The sequence below is a fragment of the Pantherophis guttatus genome, chromosome 1 (genome assembly GCF_059756535.1).
Source record: "Pantherophis guttatus breed Tessera chromosome 1, ASM5975653v1, whole genome shotgun sequence".
NCBI classification, from domain to species: domain Eukaryota; kingdom Metazoa; phylum Chordata; class Lepidosauria; order Squamata; family Colubridae; genus Pantherophis; species Pantherophis guttatus.
The window spans coordinates 325,439,774-325,461,463 of record NC_142063.1 but is presented as its reverse complement, the minus strand read 5'-3'; the positions used below and the strand labels follow the sequence as shown (position 1 = coordinate 325,461,463).

The 21,690-nt window shown below is 41.1% G+C and overlaps 1 protein-coding gene across 13 annotated transcripts in view; it reads left to right on the top strand.

Moving 5' to 3' along the window:
- Positions 1-21,690, top strand: part of ELN (elastin) — a 103,007-nt gene that overhangs the window by 48,543 nt on the left and 32,774 nt on the right. For all 13 annotated transcript variants that reach the window (XM_087888851.1, XM_087888843.1, XM_087888847.1 and 10 more), the window contains exons 6-16: positions 847-1,077; positions 3,189-3,224; positions 5,686-5,733; positions 6,125-6,196; positions 7,163-7,195; positions 7,989-8,063; positions 8,501-8,539; positions 11,061-11,123; positions 12,101-12,145; positions 12,750-12,848; positions 14,364-14,429. In XM_087888851.1, coding sequence (XP_087744977.1) covers positions 847-1,077; positions 3,189-3,224; positions 5,686-5,733; positions 6,125-6,196; positions 7,163-7,195; positions 7,989-8,063; positions 8,501-8,539; positions 11,061-11,123; positions 12,101-12,145; positions 12,750-12,848; positions 14,364-14,429 — 807 coding nt within the window. The remainder of the gene's footprint in view (positions 1-846; positions 1,078-3,188; positions 3,225-5,685; positions 5,734-6,124; positions 6,197-7,162; positions 7,196-7,988; positions 8,064-8,500; positions 8,540-11,060; positions 11,124-12,100; positions 12,146-12,749; positions 12,849-14,363; positions 14,430-21,690) is intronic.

Sequence of the window (21,690 nt, the reverse complement as noted above, 5' to 3'; positions counted from 1 at the left end):
ATAATTTTGCCAAAAACTAGACTTTACTTGCAGTTTTCAACAAAAATGCTCCTTGGGGACCAATGGATTCGCTTAACATTCATGTCATTCTCCTCCTCCTCCGCCTCCTCTGCTTCTTCTTCTTCAGATTATCATTTATAATAAAAAAATCTAACCCAAACCAAAGAAACAAGAACAAAATAAAAAATAGAAGATGCAGTAAAGGAAAAACTTGAAAGAAAAATAGAAAGGAAGGAAAAATTGGAATACAATTAAAAGAAAAAATATATAAAGAAGTGACTTTCCCCTTCATTATAACATGTATAAACAATTATAATAACTTATCAACTTCTCTTAAAATACAACAAATGATCTCTTCCCATATCCTATTTCTTATCTATAAATAAATCATAAAAACCTCATCATTTCATTTCTGATGCCAGCAAAATCCCATTAAAGGTTAACAGAGATACAACATATCTATTTTAGCCTTGATCAAATGAACCAATTTTATATCCCTCCCTTTTACTTCTAACAATCTTGATCTTTAATTCCTTCAAATAATGCCCTAGAACTTGATTTTTCGTGTTTTCTTTATTCCTTCTCACAAAACTCTTCTTTGTCTTTGTGTGAGCTGGCAAACAGTGAGACGAGTACTCCTGTGGGAGCAGAAAATACTATTTTCTGTCATCCTGAATAATTTTTTTCTTTTCTTTATATTTTTCTTTTATTTATTTATATTTCCTATTTTTAAACCATATCCCCCCTCTTAGATATAAGAAGTCTAGATATAAGGGAATCATTAACCTCATCCCAACATCAACCTAGTCCTCAAACCTCAATAAGTGTGTGTTTTATCATCTTCAGGACTTGGTCTACCTGGTGGTGGCGTAGGTGGATTACCTGGAGGCGGCCTAGGCGGACTACCTGGAGGTGGCTTTGGTGGACTACCTGGAGGTGGAGTAGGCGGACTACCTGGAGGTGGCTTTGGTGGGCTACCTGGAGGTGGAGTAGGTGGACTACCTGGAGGCGGAGTAGGCGGTCTACCTGGAGGTGGCATAGGTGGACTACCTGGAGGTGGTGTGGGTGGATTACCTGGTAGGTCTATTAACATGGAATGATTATATTATCAACATTTCTGCACCCAAAAATCTTAGCTCTGAATAAGAATGGTTCTTCAGTAAGTCCGATGTCAATTTCTTCCAATCACATGATTCAAAGTAGGAGAAAGTTGGATGAACAGTCTCTTGACTTTGCTTATCAAGTTACAGAAGCAGTTTATGGTGTGGTGGAAACAGTGAAACAAAAATTCTCTATTACAGCTTCATCCCCTCATGTACTTGTCTTGTTCATGGGCAAGGAGAGCAAGTGGTATTATGTGCCTCATGACACCATCATGGAAATACTGTAATATAAAATATCTATTTGCATTGTTTTGGGTCATTGTGCAATGACATTGTGGCATTGTGGTAGTTTCCACCAGATGCCTCTATAAACTTGGTCACTGAATTTCCCAAATTTTGATTTTGTACTATTGTGGGGAAAACGATAGTTTAAATAAAGAACCTTTCCACAATAGAACAGTATATTAAGTTATAAACTAACCAAAAGGTCTGGGTTCACTAAATCACCAAAGAACTTATGAAAGTAGACACTATCTAAGCTGCCATTAGGACATAAAAATGACTTGGTTAAGCATGTTCTTTGAAGCTAGCTTTTATGTGTAAATCATCATGATACCCTGGAAAAGCCATCTATCTCCAATTACTACTTCTTTTAAAAGAAGTACTGTATGTAATTGGAGATGGGTGGCTTTTCTGTGGTATCAATTGGATTGATGTTAAGTGCTGACTCCTCTGAAATTTCTCTTCTGCCAGTGGGGTAAATAGACAGAAGACATATGGCATATTAGCATCACCAACTTGATGATGTTAATATGCCATTTTTAGAGGGCTTTAAAAAACAGGGAGAACAGGGATTTCAGAAATCTAATAATCAGTGATTACAGATGAGGCCATGATGATGGCAATCTTCATATCATATTCCTGAATTTTTCCTGTGCATCTCAGCCTACCAACCTTACATTGGTTGCATTTGTATTTGTAGGTTTTAGGTTGTTTTGAATTCACAGAACACTTGGAATCTTAAACAAGCTAAATTCACACAACCAACAGCATGATTTGCAAATGCAAACTTGATTATTGAGTGAAAGGAAGTGGCTTAAACACACTCTGACAAAGGGAGAATAGTTTTTATACTTTTAAGGCATGAAACCCAATCCAAACCGTAAAAATTTCCCCTTGAATGAAGAGTAATAAGACGACAGCGATATCCTGTTACTATAGTTGGGATATATATACTAAGCTGTCCTCAAAGTTCTCTTATAACACTGATTGGGGCAGTTGCTCATTTAAACCCCTCAAAGACGCAGGCATCCCCTACAGACTTCAAGGACAAAAAAAATAAATGTTGAAAAGTGATTTGCTATGTCATGGTGCAGGTTCTGACCTTTCAAACTTTTGGCTTGACCTTGGATATAAATACATAAGTCACAAGGATTGTACATTTCATCTCTTGTTCCTCTCTTCCTGCCTGACAGGTGACCAAGCACAAAGTTGTTTAATAAGTTTATGCAAATTGCAGTATTTTTTTTTAATTTAAGAGTTTAATAATAAAAGAACAATAGCGTTGGGGGTCGTTCAACGTAGGAATTGGTTGGTGGATTAACCGAGAAGCATATTAATTTTGCCTTATTTGCTTCTTGCCTTCCTGTATTGTATTTAATGTTTTTAATATTTTAATATTTATGATTTTAACTGTAAGCCACCCAGAATCACTTTTCAGAATGACATGGGCAGCATGTAAATTTAATAATGAAATAAAATGAAATAAAATTGCCCATTAAATACCGATTGAAATCGTGGCCTGCTAAATTCTGCTCCTTAGCGCACCGTGTTTTAATTTGTTTTGGGCCAAAATAAATTAATCCTTTCTAACTAACTCTTGAAATACTTTTCCTGATTTTGACTTGCACAATCTCACAAAGACTGCACGATCCAACAGAAAGCACCTTTGCACTACTGCTTAAGAATATTTCCTTTTCGAATCTGGGTGGGGAGGTAGACCAGAGCAAAAAAAAAAAAAAGACAAATATGTATGCTGGACTGAGGCTTTTGCACTGTATCAACTGGTCTCTTTTGCTCCCACAGGTGCTGGTACTGGAGCCAAGCCTGGGAAAATCCCTGGTAGGTCAGCAGTTACTCCAAGAAACTTCAGCTTAAATAAGGATGAGTGCTCTGAATTTTAATAACATGTTAATTAGCTGGGAGAGTAAGTGGGCTATGAAAACTGAAGGCATAACGTTGGGTTCATCTTTTGCTCTCTGACTTATAGGATTAGGTGGCTAATCACAGTGGGCTCGAGATGAACAACGTTTTGTTTTTCATTTAAAACATTACTTCCACTCCATGTCCATCTGGGAAACTAATAGTCTTTTCAAACAAAACCTAACATCGTGATAAAAATAGCAGAATACTGGTAGTGCTTTGGTGTAAAACAACAATACATTTAGTTTAGGGATAATATCTTGACTTATCCATTTTTTTCTACATGAGGTGGTTTGTTTGGCAGCTAACAAGCAGTCTTTTTTTCATCAAAAATAGTAAAAAGGGGCCAAAAGGACACAATTCTAAACAGAACAGCAATCAACAATCTTCAGTGGATCAGAAACAACCCCCTTGAATAGTATGAACTGGCTTGTATTTGGTTAAAAAGTGGTCTCAATCAGTTTTGTGGGCCATATTGCTAACTAAATAGCTGACTTCCTACCATTACTACCAGTGGTGGGTTTCAAAAAATTTTACTACCGGTTCTGTGGACGTGACTTGGTGGGCGTGGTGTGGCTTGGTGGGCGTGGCAGGGGAAGGTTACTGCAAAATCCCCATTTCCTCCCAATCAGCTGGGACTTGGGAGGCAGAGAATAGATGGGGGCGGGGCCAGTCAGAATTTTTACTATCAGTTCTCCAAACTACTCAAAATTTTCACTACTGGTTCTCCAGAACTGGTCAGAACCTGCTGAAACCCACCTCTGGTTACTGCATATGTAACCTGTCCACTGAATTAACCCATTTTCTAGATTTGCAACCACAAACTAGTTAAACAGACTGGGCTCATGATACATATCAAGGCACAGTAGAATTACTCAGTCATTAACTGATTTGATTAAGAGTATTTAATCTTCTGCCCAATCCAAGCAAGTCTTGAGTGGCTTGGGTTTTAGGGCCTCTGGCTCTGTTGGTTTTCCATGTTTACTTCTGCATGGGATCATTGCACTTCTCCAAACAGAACTGGAACGCAATCTGGAGTTCTCCTGGATCTCTGCTTGAAGAGCAGATAACGATCTTGGCGAGCAAGAGCTTTTGTACAACTTCATTTGTATGTCAATTGTAGCTTTCCTGGGCCAGGAGGCACTGATCATAATCACTTTCATAATTATCTCCCAAATGAATTACCGCAATGCAAATGTTTCAGAATGCAGCAATGTGAAGTGTTATGTTTATGTTTCGGTATATTCATGCTACACCTCTACTACACTATCTATATTGATTCCCAGTGTGTTTTTGGATGAATTCAAGGCGCTGATTGTCACCTATAGTTCCTTTCAGGACATGGAACCAGGTTACTGTATTTGTAGGGCTACCTTCCCCCAGTTTCTACCCATCCCATTTGATCCAAGAGGAATCAATTTAGGTCCCCTCAATTAAAGGATGTCATCTAATGGAATCTGTTTTATTGCAATGCTGGCCTTTCGGAAAGGGCTGAAGATCCAGGGATGCTCCAGGGCATGGGGGTCAGACAGGTAGATGGCCTATGAGATGTTATTGGGTATAATTGGGTTTGTTCTCAGTGATCATTAGATGTTTTTCCTTTTTTTTTTTTTTTTTTTTGCTGTTATTGTTCATCTATACAAGTTGATAGAATGCATAAATAAATAAATTTAACATCAGCCGTTGTTGATTTGATGCTCTCCAGATGTGTTTAATTTTGCAGAATTCCTAAGTAGCATAAACACTGAGAATTCTGGAAATTGAAGTCCCTGCACAAACATTGATTGGCATAAATGGTCTTGCTTTGCTGTCTTAGAGTGAGAAACTGAGAACTAGCTGATGGATAATTTAAAGAGAAAATGCCTATTGAGACTAAACTGCTTTAGGACGTGCTTGGAAGTCCTAAACTTTATAACTTTATAACTCTGTATAACAGGTAAACAAAAATAAAAGCATTCAAGATAGGGGGCTAAAATCAATTCAGCAGGTGTTTTTGACTTGGTAGAAACTAGTTGACCTAGTGACTTTGAATCTCACCTAGTTAAAATTATTGCCCAGAGCTTTTTAACACACAAAGCCTCTTAGCATTACAGAAGAAATTTGCTACGGTCTTCTTCTGGGATGTTATTTCAGCTTCCCAAGGCAATGTCCCAAATTAGCAGGTGGTTCTCGATCCAAGTAAAGTATTAACCAAACCAAGGCTGATCTTGCTTAGCTTCTAAGATCAGTTTTGCGCTGCCATCTGCTGAAACCATTAAATTGACATCAAGAACGAGTGAGAGAATTCTTCTAGCTAAGGCATTTGAACTAACTATAATGCTCCAGTCGGAGAAAGTCATGGAAGGAAGAATGGCAGCATCTTTCTTCTTCTGTTTGACAGGTGTTGGAATTCCAGGAGTCTTCCCTGGAGGTGTACTTCCTGGCACAGGTGAGTTTGGCCTCCGTAAATTCCATCCCTCCCTCCTTTCAGCAACATGATGTTGAATGCATAGGTGCAAATTTAGCACATTTCAACGAACCAAAAGATAATGATGGAGCACCTGCAATTTAACATGTGAGATAAAGAGACTCAAATTTCCTGGCAGTTAGAACAATTAATCAGTGGGATGACTTGCCTCCAGAAGTTGTGAATGCGCCAACACTGGAGGATTTTAAGAAGAGAATGGACAACCATTTGTCTGAAATGGTATAGGTCCCTTCCAACTCTGTTATTCTTTTTTTTTTTTATTGAAAAAGTTTTTCAAATACAAATTTTCCCCCCCAACTCTGTTATTCTTGTTAAACTAAAACCTTAAAGTTGCTGTTTCTGTATATGTCAGGAATCCGCTTTCCAGGTGTAGGAGTCTTGCCAGGAGTGCCATCTGGAACAGGTGTCAAACAGAAAGTCCCAGGTAAGTGGCATCTCCACCCCAAATGCTACTTTGTTTGCTATTGTTTATAGCAAGGTTTTGTTGAGATCTTATAATTCTCTGATTCTCAAACATTTCGGTCTCAGGGCCCCTTTACGGTCTTAAAATTGATTGAGGACTCCAAAGAGCTTTGGTTTATGTGGATTGTATCTCTTGATGTTTACCGTATTAGAAAATAAAACGGAAGAGTTGTAAAATATTTATTCATCTGACTTGACTCTGGGTTCCCTAGACCATACTTTAATAACTGCCCTTCTAATTCACACTGTGATTCATTTACCTCTGTCTCTCTGTGTGCATGGATGTGTGTGCCTCAGTGTATGTGCATGTGCATAGATGCACGTGTGAGAGTGCAAAATAATACCTGCAAATACCTTCACTCTCAGTATTGATATCTGAAAAGAACTTGAAGCTCAGGGTAGCTTATTAACCAAAAACAATCACATTACAGGTGATCCTTATTTAATGACCATGCCAATGAGTGTTCAGTCTTATGACAGTGCTGAATGAGTAGTAGTTATGACTGATCATCATACTTACATTGGCTGTAGACCCAGCTTGCAGTTATGACGTTGCAACACCCCACGGTCATCTGATCGCCATTTGCAACCTTCTTTGCTGGCCCCCTGGCAAAATCAACGAGGAAGGTGACCGGAGGTCGCAAAGGCAACCACACAATGTCCTTGCTTAATGATTACATTGCTTAGTGACAGAAATTCCTTCCCAATTGCCATTGTTAACCCAAGACTACCATACCTGTATATATAGAATGAATAGAAAAATATCATATATCTTAAAATCCTTTATCACTCAGATAGATTTTAAAATATCCTACGCTCTAGCTACAGTACTAGGTGTGGGTTTTTTTCTCCTTTTCTCTTGGCATATTCATACTGCTATGTCCATATCAGAAACAATTTCTAACATGCTTTCCTCTTCTCCTTTCAGGAGCTGGAGCAGGAGCCTTTGCTGGAATCCCTGGTAGGTTGGATGCTTAAAAAAAGAAAGGAAAAAAAATGAGGCCTGCATTTGTGCATGCATCACATATATCACCTGCTTCCAGGGTAGGTGAGGAAGAGACTGATCCATTCCGGTTACTGGCTACAAAGTGCAGTAGGAAAATCTACTGGTTATGGGAGCGACATGGCTTTCCCATGTAACACCTCTCCTGCGCGAGCTGCACTGGCTCCCAGTGGTCCTTCGTGTGCGCTTCAAGGTCCTGGTTACCACCTTTAGAGCGCTCCATGGCTTAGGACCTGGTTATCTACGGGACCGCCTGCTGCCACCAGTAGCCTCCCACTGGCCGGTACGCTCTCATAGAGAGGGGCTCCTCCGGGTGCCATCGGCCAAACAATGTCGACTGGCGGCCCCCAGGGAGAGAGCCTTCTCTGTGGGGGCACCTACTATCTGGAATGAGTTCCCCCCAGAGATACGGAGGATCCCAGATCTACGCACCTTCCGCCGCGCTCTCAAGACCTTTTTATTCCATCAGGCTAGCCTGGCCTAATTTTTCCCTTTTTTCCTTTTTAAAACGCAAATTTTAATTCATTTTTAATTCATTGGGGTGTTTTAAATCTGTCTTCGGCCAAATTGTTTAATTCGGTTTTATTCTGTTTTTAAATTTTGTATTTATGTGTTTTTATCTTGTGGCTGTTCACCGCCCTGAGTTCTTCGGGAGTAGGGCAGTATATAAATCAAATAAACTAAACTAAACTAAACTAAACTATTAGGTCATTGTCAGTTTGTGACCTTTCCCTTCTTCTTGATGTTACAGGACTTGGAGGAATTGGAGGTGGACAACAACCAGGCCTACCTCTGGGTTATCCCATCAAGGCACCAAAACTCCCAGGTGATTCTTAATCCAGAATTTAACAAATTATTTTACACATCCCTGAAACATTTGTCCAAATAACCTATAAATACTGACTACATTAGAAGAATTTCTCTCCCTCTCTCCCTCCTTCTCTCCCTCCCTCTACCTCTCAATTTACATAGCATTGCAAACCAAAAATAAAGTTGAACAATTGTGGCTTATAAATTATAGGTTTGGCCTAGCCTACTGAGTAACTCTAAGATGTGTGCACTTCAGCTTCTAAAATTCCCCAGCCAGACACGACTGATTGTGGAATTCTGGGAGTTGAAGTCCACAGTTTTAGAATTGCAAGGTTGAGAAACACTCCTAGCAGTCCACAAAAATTGTATTCTATCCTAATTGGAGCAGTGGTCTGTCTCAGTAACTAAGCCAGTTTCCTGTGTGCAAGTTCTGATCAAACAGTTCTCTTTCAGGTTATGGTAAGCCTTATGGTGCTGGCAAGCTGACTTTCGGTGAGTCCTCTTGACATGTCTTCTATTCTATAAATCCTTTGTTCAGTGGTTGTGCAGCCTGCGGCTTGATAGAAATGGGCACAACTTGAGACCTTAAATCTACTAAATTATCGACTGGATACCAGATTGCACAAATCTGTCTTGTGTGCCAATTGTGCCCTTTCTTGGACCAGGAGGCCTTGCTCATAGTCACTCACACTTTGGTCACTTCCACTTTGGTTTATTGCAACCCGCTCTATATGGGGCTATCCATGAAGTCCACCCAGAAGTTACAACTGGTCCAGAATGCAGCAATGCATACTGTGTTGAGTGTCCCTAGTTGCACTGATATTACACCCCTGTTGCAGGATATGTACTGGCTCCCAGTTTTTTTTCAGGGTGCAGTTAAAGGTGCTGGTTATAACTTTTAAAGCCCTACATAGTATGGGACCAGGTTATTTGTAGAACTGCCTCTCTCTGAGGATATGTGTCCATCCCACCAGAGCTGATGCGGTGGGCTCACTCCAGTTCTCTTGCATTAAACATTGCCATCTTGCCAGGCTCAAGGTTGACTCAGCCTTCCATCCTTTCTAAGGTAGGTAAATTGAGGACCCAGTTTGTGGGGGCAATAAGCTGACTTTGTATAAAATATACAAAAGTATGAAGGCTATTGCTTAACGCACTGTAAGCCGCCCTGAGTCTCCAGAGAAGGGAGGCATATAAATCAAATTAAAAAAAAAAATTATGGGACCTAAAGAAGTGTGCTTTTTCCATTGCAGTCTCTGCCTTAAGAACTGGTGGGCCCCTAGCCTTTCAGGGAGCATTAAAACCTAATTCTTCCCCCCAGGAAGGGGCACTGGAATAGGATGAGGTCAAGATGGGACAATAATGTGGATGTATTGGAGCATTTTTTCTGTTTCTGTTTTTATTACCATTAATTTGTTACTGTTTTATATATTGTTTTATCAGCTGTAAGCCTCCCAGAACTGTTTTATATAGCTGGGCAGCTATATAGCAGGGCAGCTATATAACCATTTTAAATAAAGAATTAATAACAGATCAGGTGAGCCAACCATTTAAAAGGAAGGTTTGTGAAGCTTTGGCTCCAGGCTTCACAGTAAGCCTGAGAATGTGAGCAAGTCTTCCTTACTGATTCCTGTCATTTGGTTTGAATCTAGTTTTTAAGTCTCATGGCTTTGCTTGGAATTGTGGTTTTGGATAGGAGGCAGAATTGAAAATTATTTGCAAATCTTCTAAGGCTGCTGCCGATAGAGAGAATGACAAGCATAGGAGTGGAGTGAAATTGGATCTAATTCCATAATTAGATGTAGAACAGCCTTTCCCCATCCTGGATATTCCAGCTGATTTGAGATTATGATTGTAGAGGTCTTATACATACGGAAAGCATTGGGTTGGAGAAGCTTTATAAATATGAGGAATTAAGAGATCGCTGTCTCTCTAAATCTAAAACACAACAGGGATGAGTTAAAGGAAATGTAATCCTACATATCAATACGGGTAGTCCTCAAGTTACGACCATAACTGAGCCCAAAATGTATGTGGCTAAGAAAAACATTTTTTTAAAAGATTTTTTTTTTATTTTTAAACAAAACATAAAACATAAATCCATCATCCATTACAATTGCAAACAGTGTGTCAGTCGGTTACAAGTCTTTTGTGCTTCATCCCCATATTCAAAATTTACTAATGATCTAATTTCTCATATTATCAAACAAATAAGTATCCTCATTTATCATTTATTTAACTATGGCTTTATCGTTTCATAAAAATTATTTTCAAATATTATAACATTCATTTCATGTTCCATATTTCATTTCCATGTTTTATTATCTAGCCATTGATAAAATAAATCCCATATCTTATAATATTGTTTATCTTCTTGTTCTCTAATTTCAAATGTCAATTTACTCATTTCAGCACATTCCATGATTTTCTTAATAACTTCATATTGCGTTGGTATTTTCTCATTTTTCCAGTTTTTAGCAAACACAATTCTAGCCGCTGTTAATACATTCACAATCAAATATCTCAATTCTAAGGCTAAGAAAAACATTTGTTAAGAGAATTTGCCCCATTTTACGACTTTTCTTGCCACAGTTGTTAAGTGACTCGTTGCATTTGTTAAGCTAGTAACACGGTTGTTAAGTGAATCTGGATTTCCCCCTTGACTCTGCTTGACAGAAGGTCACAAAAGCTGATCACATGACTCTGGGACACTGCAACCATCATAAATATGAACCCACTTGCCAAGCATCTGAATTTTAGTCATGTGACCACGGGGATGCTGCAACGGCCGTACATGTGAAAAACGGTCATACGTCACTTTTTCCAGTGCTGTTGTAACTTTGGACAGTCACTAAATGAACTGTTGTAAGCCGAGGACTACCTGTATGGGGGGGGGTGTTTTTACCAAGAAGAGCCCCAATGAATTTTTTTCCCTCCATTTTCTTTATATCTGGTATTAGGCAAAAATATTAATACCTATTCTCATGCAGATTCTGCCTTCTCTATGTGGTTTCAGGCGGGGCAGGTGGTGCATATGCTGGAGGACTTGGAGGGAAACCTGGCTATCCAACGGGTACAGGTAAATGTCTTTGTGTGTTTGGCTGAAAGTCAGACTAGAGTGTTAGCAAAGCCCTTCTTGTCTTCCTGTCTTGCAGCTCAGGGCAAATTTGGCATTTTGACATAGTCAGAGAATGCCACGGATTTGGGGAGCCTGTGGCCCTCCAGGTTTTGCTGAATGACTGCGTTTTCCACTGTATCCAGGGGTAGGCTGCTGGGGGTTCGCAGGGGTTCGGGAGAATCTCCAACTAAGATTCTGTGCAGTTCGGAGAACTCCCAAATCCCACTCCTGGCTGGTCATCCTGCCCACTCCATCCCACCCCTCCCAGGAGTCCCTATGCGGCCCGTTTTGGATGCAAGTAAGTGCAGGGCGCGTGCTGCGGAGGCTCGTGGAGGGTGAAAAACGGGCCTACCAGAAGTTTGGGAAGGCATTTCCGGCCTCCAGAGGGCCTCCGGAATCTGGGGAGACTGTTTTCGCCCTCCCGGAGGCTCAAAGAAAACCTCCGGAGCCCTGAGAGGGCAAAAACGCCCCCCCCCATGGTGCAGGAGGCTGACTAGGCCATGCCCACCATGGCCACGCCCACCCAGCAACCGGGCAGAGAACCCCTTGCTAAAATTTTTGAAGCCCACCCCTGACTGTATCTGTAAAATAATTTAAAGATGACCTTAGAAGGTACGAAATAATAGTTAAGGATGGACTTGGTAAAGCAATTTCACAGTCGAGAGATTGAAGCCAGCAGAAGAAAAAAAAACTGAATCTGTCTTGATTTTGTTTATCAGAAGACAGGACAGGGAGGAACTGAGAGGTCCTTGATGCTCTCTAAGCTTCATGGTTTTCTTGCAGATGTTTCATTGCCAAACTAGTAATGCATCAGTGCTAGTAGGAAGTGGAGTTTGCTCTCGTTTTATATTCTACTGACAGTGCACCAAACAGGGAAAGCCACTAGAATATAAAATGAAACAAACCCCACAACAATGTTGTTCTGTTTTCTTCTGCAGGTGTAGGAGCTCAGGCTGCTGCTGCTAAGGCAGCCGCAAAATATGGTAAGTATAACAAGCCAAAAAGAACCACCAGCATTTTTGCAGCACGTGCTCAAAATTCACCCTGCAGGATTTCCAGGGTGAATAAACATTTAATGTTTTAAAACCTATGTAGCCTCTGTGGTCTCCAGGGCTCCTAATCATAATTGTTAAATTACAACTTTTTTTAAAAAAAAAACCATGGCTAAATCTCAAATATCTGTAGGTTATCCCATGAAATCTCATGAGACTTTAAGCCATTTTAAAATTATCTTTCTTTTTAATTCTTGTGCGTTCTTACTTTCTTAAACCCACAATATCATAGAAGAGTATCTACTGCCTAAAAGAGTCACTGAACTTCCATCAGCTAAAGGATATTGACTCTAATTATTAAAATTTTTGGAACAAAGGGCCTTAACACTACTTTCTTGTCTGTAGAAAATGAGATGTTTCTTCTATGGAGTTCAATCCTGCAGAGAGCCTTTTTTTTTCAGACAGTAACTCGAGGTTGGGGATCAAATGACTTAGATGGATTATGCTGGGATTAGAAATATTTGCTCTCCATTCTGCTGGGAGTCAAAGTACAAGGAACTTTGGCCAATATGCATCCCTACTTTTTTCTTACTAGGCGCTGGACTTTTGCCTGGAGCAGGCACCATCCCTGGAGCTGGGACCCTTGGTGGAGGAGGGTTGTTGCCTGGTGTTGGTGGTGTTCCAGGAGGACTAGGTAAGAGATATCAAATCTGTCTTGCTGGATCACTGCCTGAGAATAAGGACAGTTCATTATGGGCTACCATGATGTCAATAAAACTAAGACGAATAAAACTAAGATCTATATAGCCTCTTATCTACCAGAGGCCTATTCACTCCCAGATATTAAAAGTCAGTTATGGAGAAGATGGCCATGTCCAACTTTCATTATCCTTGGTCCCTTGGCTGGGGCTGATGCATGTCCAGCAAAATTGGAGGGCTATTGCTTCTCTTTCCCTCACCTAAAAAAGTAGAGTGCATCTGAATTGATCCAGGACTAGCTCGTCCAGGAGTCAGCAACCTACGGCTCTGGAGCCTCATGTGGCTCTTTGGGCCCTCTGCTGTGGCTCCCTGTCAGGTGATCCCAACACTGGATGGCCCCGCCCCTCGCCCTCCCCTCCCAGTCACTCCTCGCCTGGCCTGAGAAGGTAAGGGCAACAGCCTGGGCAGAGACAGAGAGATACAGAGAGAGGGGAAGAAAGAGAGACAGAGAGAGAAGGAGAGAGGGGGGGAGAGAGGGAGAGAGGGGAGAGAGAGAGATGTCAAAAGGATTTTGTGGTTCCCGGTGTTTTTTAACAACTGGTTCTCTGCCCTAATGACTGGCTGGGTAGGCGTGGCTAGGAGGGGGTCATGTGACCAGTGAAAGTGAGTGACATCAAGTTGGCCATGCCCACCCAGGTTTTGTGGCTCCCGGTGTTTTCTTTTCTGTGGGAAACAGGTCCAAATGGCTCTTTGAGTATATAAGGTTGCAGACCCCTGAGCTAGTCATTAGCAGCCATCCTCACCTTGTCTTGAAGTTCCATCACAGAAGTGGATAAGGCCAGCTATATACTTGGAAGTCAGAGCTCAGCAGAAAGACTCTGGACTCATAAACCTTGTGGAGGTTGAAGCATTCTGTGAGTGCACATGGGCATTCCTGAGCCCCCAGATGATGTGATCAATGAGTAGTGAAGCAGGTATTATAACTGAAACATAATGGAGATGCATATACAGGAAGTACATGATAGGAATAGGCCAGGTCTAGCACCTAGCTAGCTGCATCCTACTAGGAGGGAAGTCCAAAATAATATTTTGTGTGTCTGTGTCCCTGGGAGAAAAGCTAGATGGAGGTGACTGTAGATTAACAAAGTGGAGATGAAGTGATAAAGAGAGGGACACATTAAACATTAACTCTCCCTCTACAGCCTATGACCCTTATGGTCAGTAGGGCATGGTGTGCTGAAGAGCCTATGTCATTGGATTTGGAGGTCCAACAAGACTTTGGGTACCTCTCTGTTTTATAGGGCTATGGGAAGATAAGCAAACTTAAAACTCATTTAGTCCAACTAAATGTGTTCCCCCACAATTATGCTGCTTCAGCCATCACAGCCATGACTTTCTGAAATCCACCCCTCCATGACCCAGATATAGTAGGAACATCTGTTGTTATTGCCATCAGGATCCCAAAGGTAGTAAGACAAGTATACTTCTCTCATCTTTTTCTTTCCTTCAGGTGCCGGTGGACCAGCGGTAGCGGCAGCAGTAGCTGCCAAAGTAGCCGCCAAAGCAGCAGCTTATGGTGAGTTGGTTCATCATCTTTAGATGAGCTTGAACTAGAACTGAAACGGAAACTGAAGATGAAGTAAATTGAGGAGGATAAAGAATGTACAGACTAAATTAAATAAGGCACCAAGAATCTTTTGTGGAATTGGCAGAGGAGAAGGAATTCTCCTTTGCTTTGAGCTTAATTTTGACTATCCGTGTTGTTTTCTTGGAAACAGGATAAAAATGATGTACCGTTATCTTCTAGTGGTATTTTTTTTCTTTTTCTTTATTTATTTTTCACATTTCTGAGCAGCCCATCTCCCTCAAAGAGAGACTTTTTACCTCCTAGTCCAATCTTCAATTTTGGGATTTCCTTGTGATAGGCCAGGGGCATCAAACAGATCTGCCCCACGGGGTACTTAGATCTGGCCCGTGGTGTCGCCCTGGAAACAGCAAAAGACCGGCCTCTGCCAGATAAAATGGAGCTTGTGAGGGCCGCATGTGGCCTTCCCAGGTTCCGTTTTCAGCCACAATGGCCTCCTGCCGCCCTATGGCCATGCCCACCCTGGCCACGCCCACCCCGGCCCTCGAAGTCAAACACAACCCTGATGCGGCCCTCAATGAAATCGAGTTTGACACCCCTGTGATAGGCCATCTAAGTTCTTACTACCATAGGCCCAATCCTATTTGAGATCGGCTGAGGTCAACCAAACTGAGGTTAACAAAAACTGGCAGAAAGGTGCGGTTTGGACAGAGTAAATATGGGGAGATGCCTGATTCTTCTGCACCTGTTACTGCTCCTTTGTAATCTTTTCTCCTGATGCTTTGTGAATTGACATTGACTGTAACAAACTTGCCTCCATGCAGGGAATGAGGTGGCAAATGGAGGAACTAGACACAGGAAACAGGAATTCTTCTTCCGCCTTCAGTCCTTGCTTCTGTCCTCAAAAATGTACCTCTGTTCTCCTTTTTTAGATACTGGAGAAACCAAGTTAACGCTTCCAAACTTTCTATTTAGACTTAACAGCTAGCTAATCTCTCTTTATCTCTCTCTGAGTGATCTGATATGATTGTTGGGTTTGGGTGGCAAATTTTGCTCTTGTCTGTATGGGACCAGGATGATGGTAGCTTCTTGTGTTTTTCCAAAAAAATAAATTAAAAAAATCTGGGAGATGAAGGAAAATCACACAAATAGCTTCAAATAAAAAAAGTGTAGGATCAAATAGGATGGATTTTGAGCACCTCCTCTTTAGGTTCTAAATACTGCATCTTTCCCAGGTGCACCTGATCTGCTCTCCGGAGAGATTTAGGAATTGTAGCATATTGCTTGCTACCACTTTTTCCTGGACTGTCTCAGCCTACCATTTGTTTTTTATTGAAGAAGTGAGCTGGCAATGGGGAGTCAAGCAGTTGAAGGGATTTTAGGAAACCACAGAACCGTCTGGTTTCACCAAGCAGGATATTGAGACTGTGCACTATTTTCCAGTCCCTGAGGTTCTGCCCAAACATCCATCCTGCATTAAAATCGAGGGGCAGGGGCACCAGCTCTGATGTGTTTTTTCTTTGGGGCGCCTCATCTGTGGCATCTGTGGCTCCTAGTAAAAGCCAGAAGCAAATGTGTGAAATGGGTTCTGAACTATCTTGAAATCCAGGAGAGCTATCCAGCAGAGCTATCCAGGAGCCTGGATAGCTCTGCAGACTAAGCACTGTAATTTAACACCAGCTGTCTGCAATTAAAGTAAGTTCGAATCTTGCCAGGCTCAAGGTTGACTCAGCCTTCCATCCTTTCTAAGGTAGATAAATTGAGGACCCAGTTTGTGGGGGCAATAAGCTGACTTTGTATAAAATATACAAAAGTATGAAGGCTATTGCTTAACGCACTGTAAGCCGCCCTGAGTCTCCGGAGAAGGGCGGCATATAAATCAATTTTTAAAAAAAATAAAATCCAACACTTCAGCCTAGAAAGCCTTCCTTCCCTTCCCTGATTTTACTGCCTCTGCTGCAGTTGCTATTCTTACAAAGGATGGATTATCTAGGCTTGATTGGGTGCGATTAACAGAGTTGGAAGGGACCTTGTAGCAGAGGTGGGTTTCAGCAGGTTCTGACCAGTTCTGGAGAACCGGTAGCGGAAATTATGAGTAGTTTGAAGAACTGGTAGTAAAAAATTCTGACTGGCCCCACCCTCATCTATTCTCTGCCTCCCAAGTCCCAGCTGATAGGGAGGAAATGGTGATTTTGCAGTAACCTTCCCCTGAATTGGGGAGGGAATGGAGATTTTACAGTATCCTTCCCCTGCCACGCCCACCAAGCCACGCCCGCAGAAATGGTAGTAAAAAAATTTGAAACCCACCACTGCCTTGTAGGTCATCTAATCTAACCCCCACCCCCTCACTTTGATTAGAGACACAAGTTCAATGTTCCAGGCACAGTGCACTTCTATTCTTTCTTTTTTTAAAAAAAAATGTATATCATTTTTTTCTTAAATATTGAAAAGAATAAAAACCATATTAAATTTTGAAAGAAAGTTTAAAAAAGCAATAAATTAATAAAAAGAGTGCAAAGAAAAGAGTTATAAAGGAGTGGCTTCCAATGTTAGGTTATTAGGTTAGGTTATTAGTTTACAATACTGTAAAACTTTCTTCTTTCTATAGTCTACCCTTTGGAGAAGGAAGTGAAAGAATATGGGCTTTAGTTACATGTTGGGAGAAAGAAGAGATTTTTGTTAAGTGAGAGAGTTGTTGCTAGATAGGTCCTGCTGCCTAGTTATGATAACACCCTTGATTTCTCCATTGGATTTTGAGAGATCGTTTTCATTTTTACAAGAAAGGCAGAAACATAATTTCCAGTGTAGACCTGGGAGAATGAAATAGTGCTAATCTTTTGTTCCGTTAAGCTTACACACAGATTCATTGCATTTATTAATGTTTTTTTTTAAACACATGAACTGAGATCAGTGTCAGAAAGAATGGGAAAGTTTTTTGTTGAAACCATTCATTGTATTAGTCAATGTATTGCCCAGTGGCAGTTGCGCTGAAAGTCTGGGTTTTTCCATTGGTTTCTATGGGCAGCCTTTGTTTCTCTTCAGAAGTGGAGGTGAGGCATGGGTGGGATGGGTGAAATGTGTTGAAAGCAGAAGTTCACCTTGAACATCACTCTTTCCTTTTCCATGTCTATGACTCAGCCCCTGTCAGAGATAGAGCCATCCAGGAAAGAGGCTGCCATCTAGTGGATCGTTCTGGCTACAACATGCATGTCATTCCATGCAATGTTTTGAACTTCCTAAAATAACAGAATAATCCCGGTCTTCTAATCCAATCCAGTGGTGGGTTGCTCCCGGTTCGCACCAGTTCACAAGAACCAGTAGTAAAAATTTCTAGTAATTCGGAGAACCGGTACTAATATTGGCTGGCCACGCCCCTGAACCTGTCCCCAGCCCAGTCACCGCTCGCTTACCTCACCCACCTCATCAGAGGCTTTTTTAAAAAAAACTTTTAAAAGCATTTTTTCTAGAACCTCTTTGGCCAAAAAATGCTTTTAAAAGTAAAAAAAAAAGCCTCTGATGATCGCGTGGCTCAGTTGGAAGAGGTTGTAGGAAAAAAAATGCCTTTAAAAGCCTCTGGCAATCCCAGCTGAGGTGCCTGATCGTCAGAGGCTTCTAAAGCATTTTTTTCTGCATCCTCTTAAGGTTGTAGAAAAAATGGTTTTAAAAGTTAAAAAAAAAAAGTTGGCCACGCCCAGCCAGTCACATTACCCCCCCCCCACCAAGCCATGCCCACAAAATAAGCCACACCCACAGAACCGGTAGTAAAAAAAAATTAGAACCCACCCCTGATCCAATCCCCTGCTCAAGCAGGAAATCCTACCTATACCATTCCGCACAAGTGGCTGTCTGGATTCTTCTTAAAAGCCTCCAGTGATGGAGCACCCATAACTTCTGAAGGCAAGCTGTTCCACTAATTTATTGTCCTCACTGTTAGGAAATTTCTTCTTGGTTCTAGGTTGCTTCTCTTCTTGATTAGTTTCCATCTGTGGTTTCTTGTCCTGCCTTCTGATGCTTTGGAAAATAGGTTGACCCGCTCTTCTTTGTGGCAGTTCCTCGGAGTAAAATAGAAGAATAGGCTTAGACTTGGAGTTAGAATAACTTTATTATCATTTTAAATGTACACTAATCAGCATACATTAAAATGAAACTTCGTTGCATACAGCTCTCAATATACACTACATAAATAAAACAAAAAATTATGCATACACCCAGATACCCACATATATTATATGATCAATACAATACTCACGCAGGAGATCTGTACTAGGGATTCGAACCGCCAAACTGCCGACCTTTCTGATCGACAAGCTCAGTGAGGAGCATCACAGGGGCTGTTTATGACTCTCAGGAGCCTACATTCAGAGTGACTGATTCATAAATATTAGAAAGGCATGATATTGGGAATGGCTAATTTAGAATTACAGGAAGATTCTCTTATGAGATTTGCTTAGTTTTATCAGCAGCAGCAGCTGTAGCAGCAGCAATTATCACCCCCGCCCCCCAGATATTGTAGGAGGAAAGCCACATTAATTTATGGTAACAAAAAAAAAATCAGAAGGAGTCATGGAGCATCTTTTCAACCAACAAATTGTATTAAAAACCATCAGCTTTTAATAAGCTGTGACTTCCCGTCACGACAGACCTTCTTTGAAGAGGGAAGTTTTCATCCCTGTAGCTCTGGGGATTCAGCAACAGTGTTAAGTATTCATTCACAAAATATTGTATTTATTTTACGATTATATCCTCACCATCCCAGAATTAGGCAGTCGCAAAGGCTGCAATTACTCCTTATTGCAGCAGTAAATAAAATAATTACTATAAAATTAATATGATTGCATTCCTCACAAGAGAAGTCTTTTCTAGGTAGCAGCACTTAACAACTCTTGAGCTCAGAAACTGAAGTAAGTTGTAGTTGGCACTAACGTAGGAAATCCCAGGATTGTGGTTACATTGCGAAGTTTTAAAAAAAAATCCTACATGATGACAATGATAGTGACCACTTCCACGTAACTGCTGAGAAAATTTCACAAACATACTATGACATCATTAAACTACGACATCAAGTTCAGCTGAAAGCATACTTTCTCATGATATTATTATTATTATTATTATTATTATTATTATTATTATTATTATTATTATTATTATTATTATTATTATTACAATAATTATAGCATTGTGGATGGGTGGTTTTGTAGTATAGGTCTTAAACAGCCTGAACTGAAAAGTTGCCATTCTCCAGAAAAACAAATCATAGTTTCAAATTGTTCTTGGCACCATTCTTTTCATGGATGGTGATGGTGGTAGTTAGATGCTCCTACTACCACCATTTGACTTTTTTCTAGACATGAACAACTACTAGCTACAGTAGTTCATGCTCCGTTATCCTCATATGTTTAGGCTACTACTAATGCAATCTTTGGAAGACCTGAAGGACCAGGTTGGGGACAGATTCACCTGGAGAAAATCTGGACACTCTGAGCTGACGTTGGTTTAATGGCACATAATCCCAACAATGCACTGGGAGAGGCACAATTCCTACAATGAGACTAGAGTAGAATGTGGCAGATGGATAGGGAGTGGAGCCACCTGGACACATACACATGTTATACTTTTGCTAAGCAACTGCATGATACATGTAAAGACCTTCAGTGTCACAGACCAGGATAATTACCATGGCTGAAGGGAGAACGTGTTCATCTAAAGAATGGATTCTTCTTAACATGCTTCTCACTGATGGCACTATTTATTTATTTATTTATTTATTTATTTATTTATTTATTGGTTCGATTTATATGCCGCCCTTCTCTGGAGACTCAGGGCGGCTTACAATGCGTTAAGCAATATGTAGATGCAGTATGTGTTTTTATTGTTTGACTGTGCACCGCCCTGAGTCCTTCGGGAGTAGGGCGGTATAGAAATCTAATAAAATAAAATAAATAAAATAAAATAAATAGCCTTCATACTTTTGTATATACCTGCTTAGTAGGGCTTTTTGGCTCCCCCAAGCGCTGTTCTATTTTATACAAAGTCAGTTTATTGCCCCCACAAACTGGGTCCTCATTTTACCTACCTCGAAAGGATGGAAGGCTGAGTCAACCTTGAGCCTGGTGAGATTTGAACTCGCAGTAATTGCAGGCAGCTGGTGCTACTTAACAGCACTTTAGTCTGCTGTGCCACCAAGGCTCATTTTTAATTGTGGAACCTAAATGCTTCTCGGGCATCTACATAATAATATCATAATATCTGCTTATTAGTATCCTATTATGATTTATGTTGATTTCTTATTTAGATACCCTATGACCGCGATGGCGAACCTATGGCACACATGCCAGAAGTGGCATGCAGTGCAATTTTTCCAGGCATGCGAGCTGTCGCCCAACTCACCTGTAGCTGCGCATGTGCACACATCCCAGCTGGTGTTCGGGCCTCCGGTGCTCATGCGCGCAATTCAGAGGACCCAGCTGGTCTTTGCAGCTCTCCTGCGCATGCGCGCACATTTGTGCATGCATATGAGAGTACTGGTGCGTGGCGCACACATCAGAGACAGCATTCGCGCATGTGCATTGCACGCACAAAAACCACATGCATGTGCAGATGGTGGGATTGCGTGCACAGCGCACTGCAGCGCCCGCGCAAAAGCTGCGCATGCACAGATGGTGCAGTTGTGCGCGCAGCACACGGTGGCGCACATGAAAGCTGTGCGCATGCGCAGATGTGCAGTTGCGTGCACAGCACATGGGGAGGAGCCATGCGTTAGCGTGGATGGCATGCACGCGAATGTAGCATGTGAAGCACATACCTGTTCAGCATTTAGTGAGTAGTGTAAAAGGTTTGCCACCACTGCCCTATGACTATCACTGAGTGTTGTATCTTATGATTATGATGATTGTATTTTATGATTATGATCATGATTTATCACTTGTTGCTTGTATGTACACTGAGAGCTTATGCACTGGAGACAAATTCCTTGTGTGTTCAATCACACTTGGCCAATAAATAATATTTCTGTTCTGTTCTATTCTATTCTATTCTAATTTTTTTTATTATTATTTTTGCTTTAATTTATATGCCGCCCTTCTCCGGAGACTCAGGGCGGCTTACAATGCGTTAAGTAATAGCCTTCATACTTTTGTATATTTATACAAAGTCAGTTTATTGCCCCCACAATCTGGGTCCTCATTTCACCTACCTTAGAAAGGATGGAAGGCTGAGTCAACCTTGAGCCTGGTGAGATTTGAACTTGCAGTAA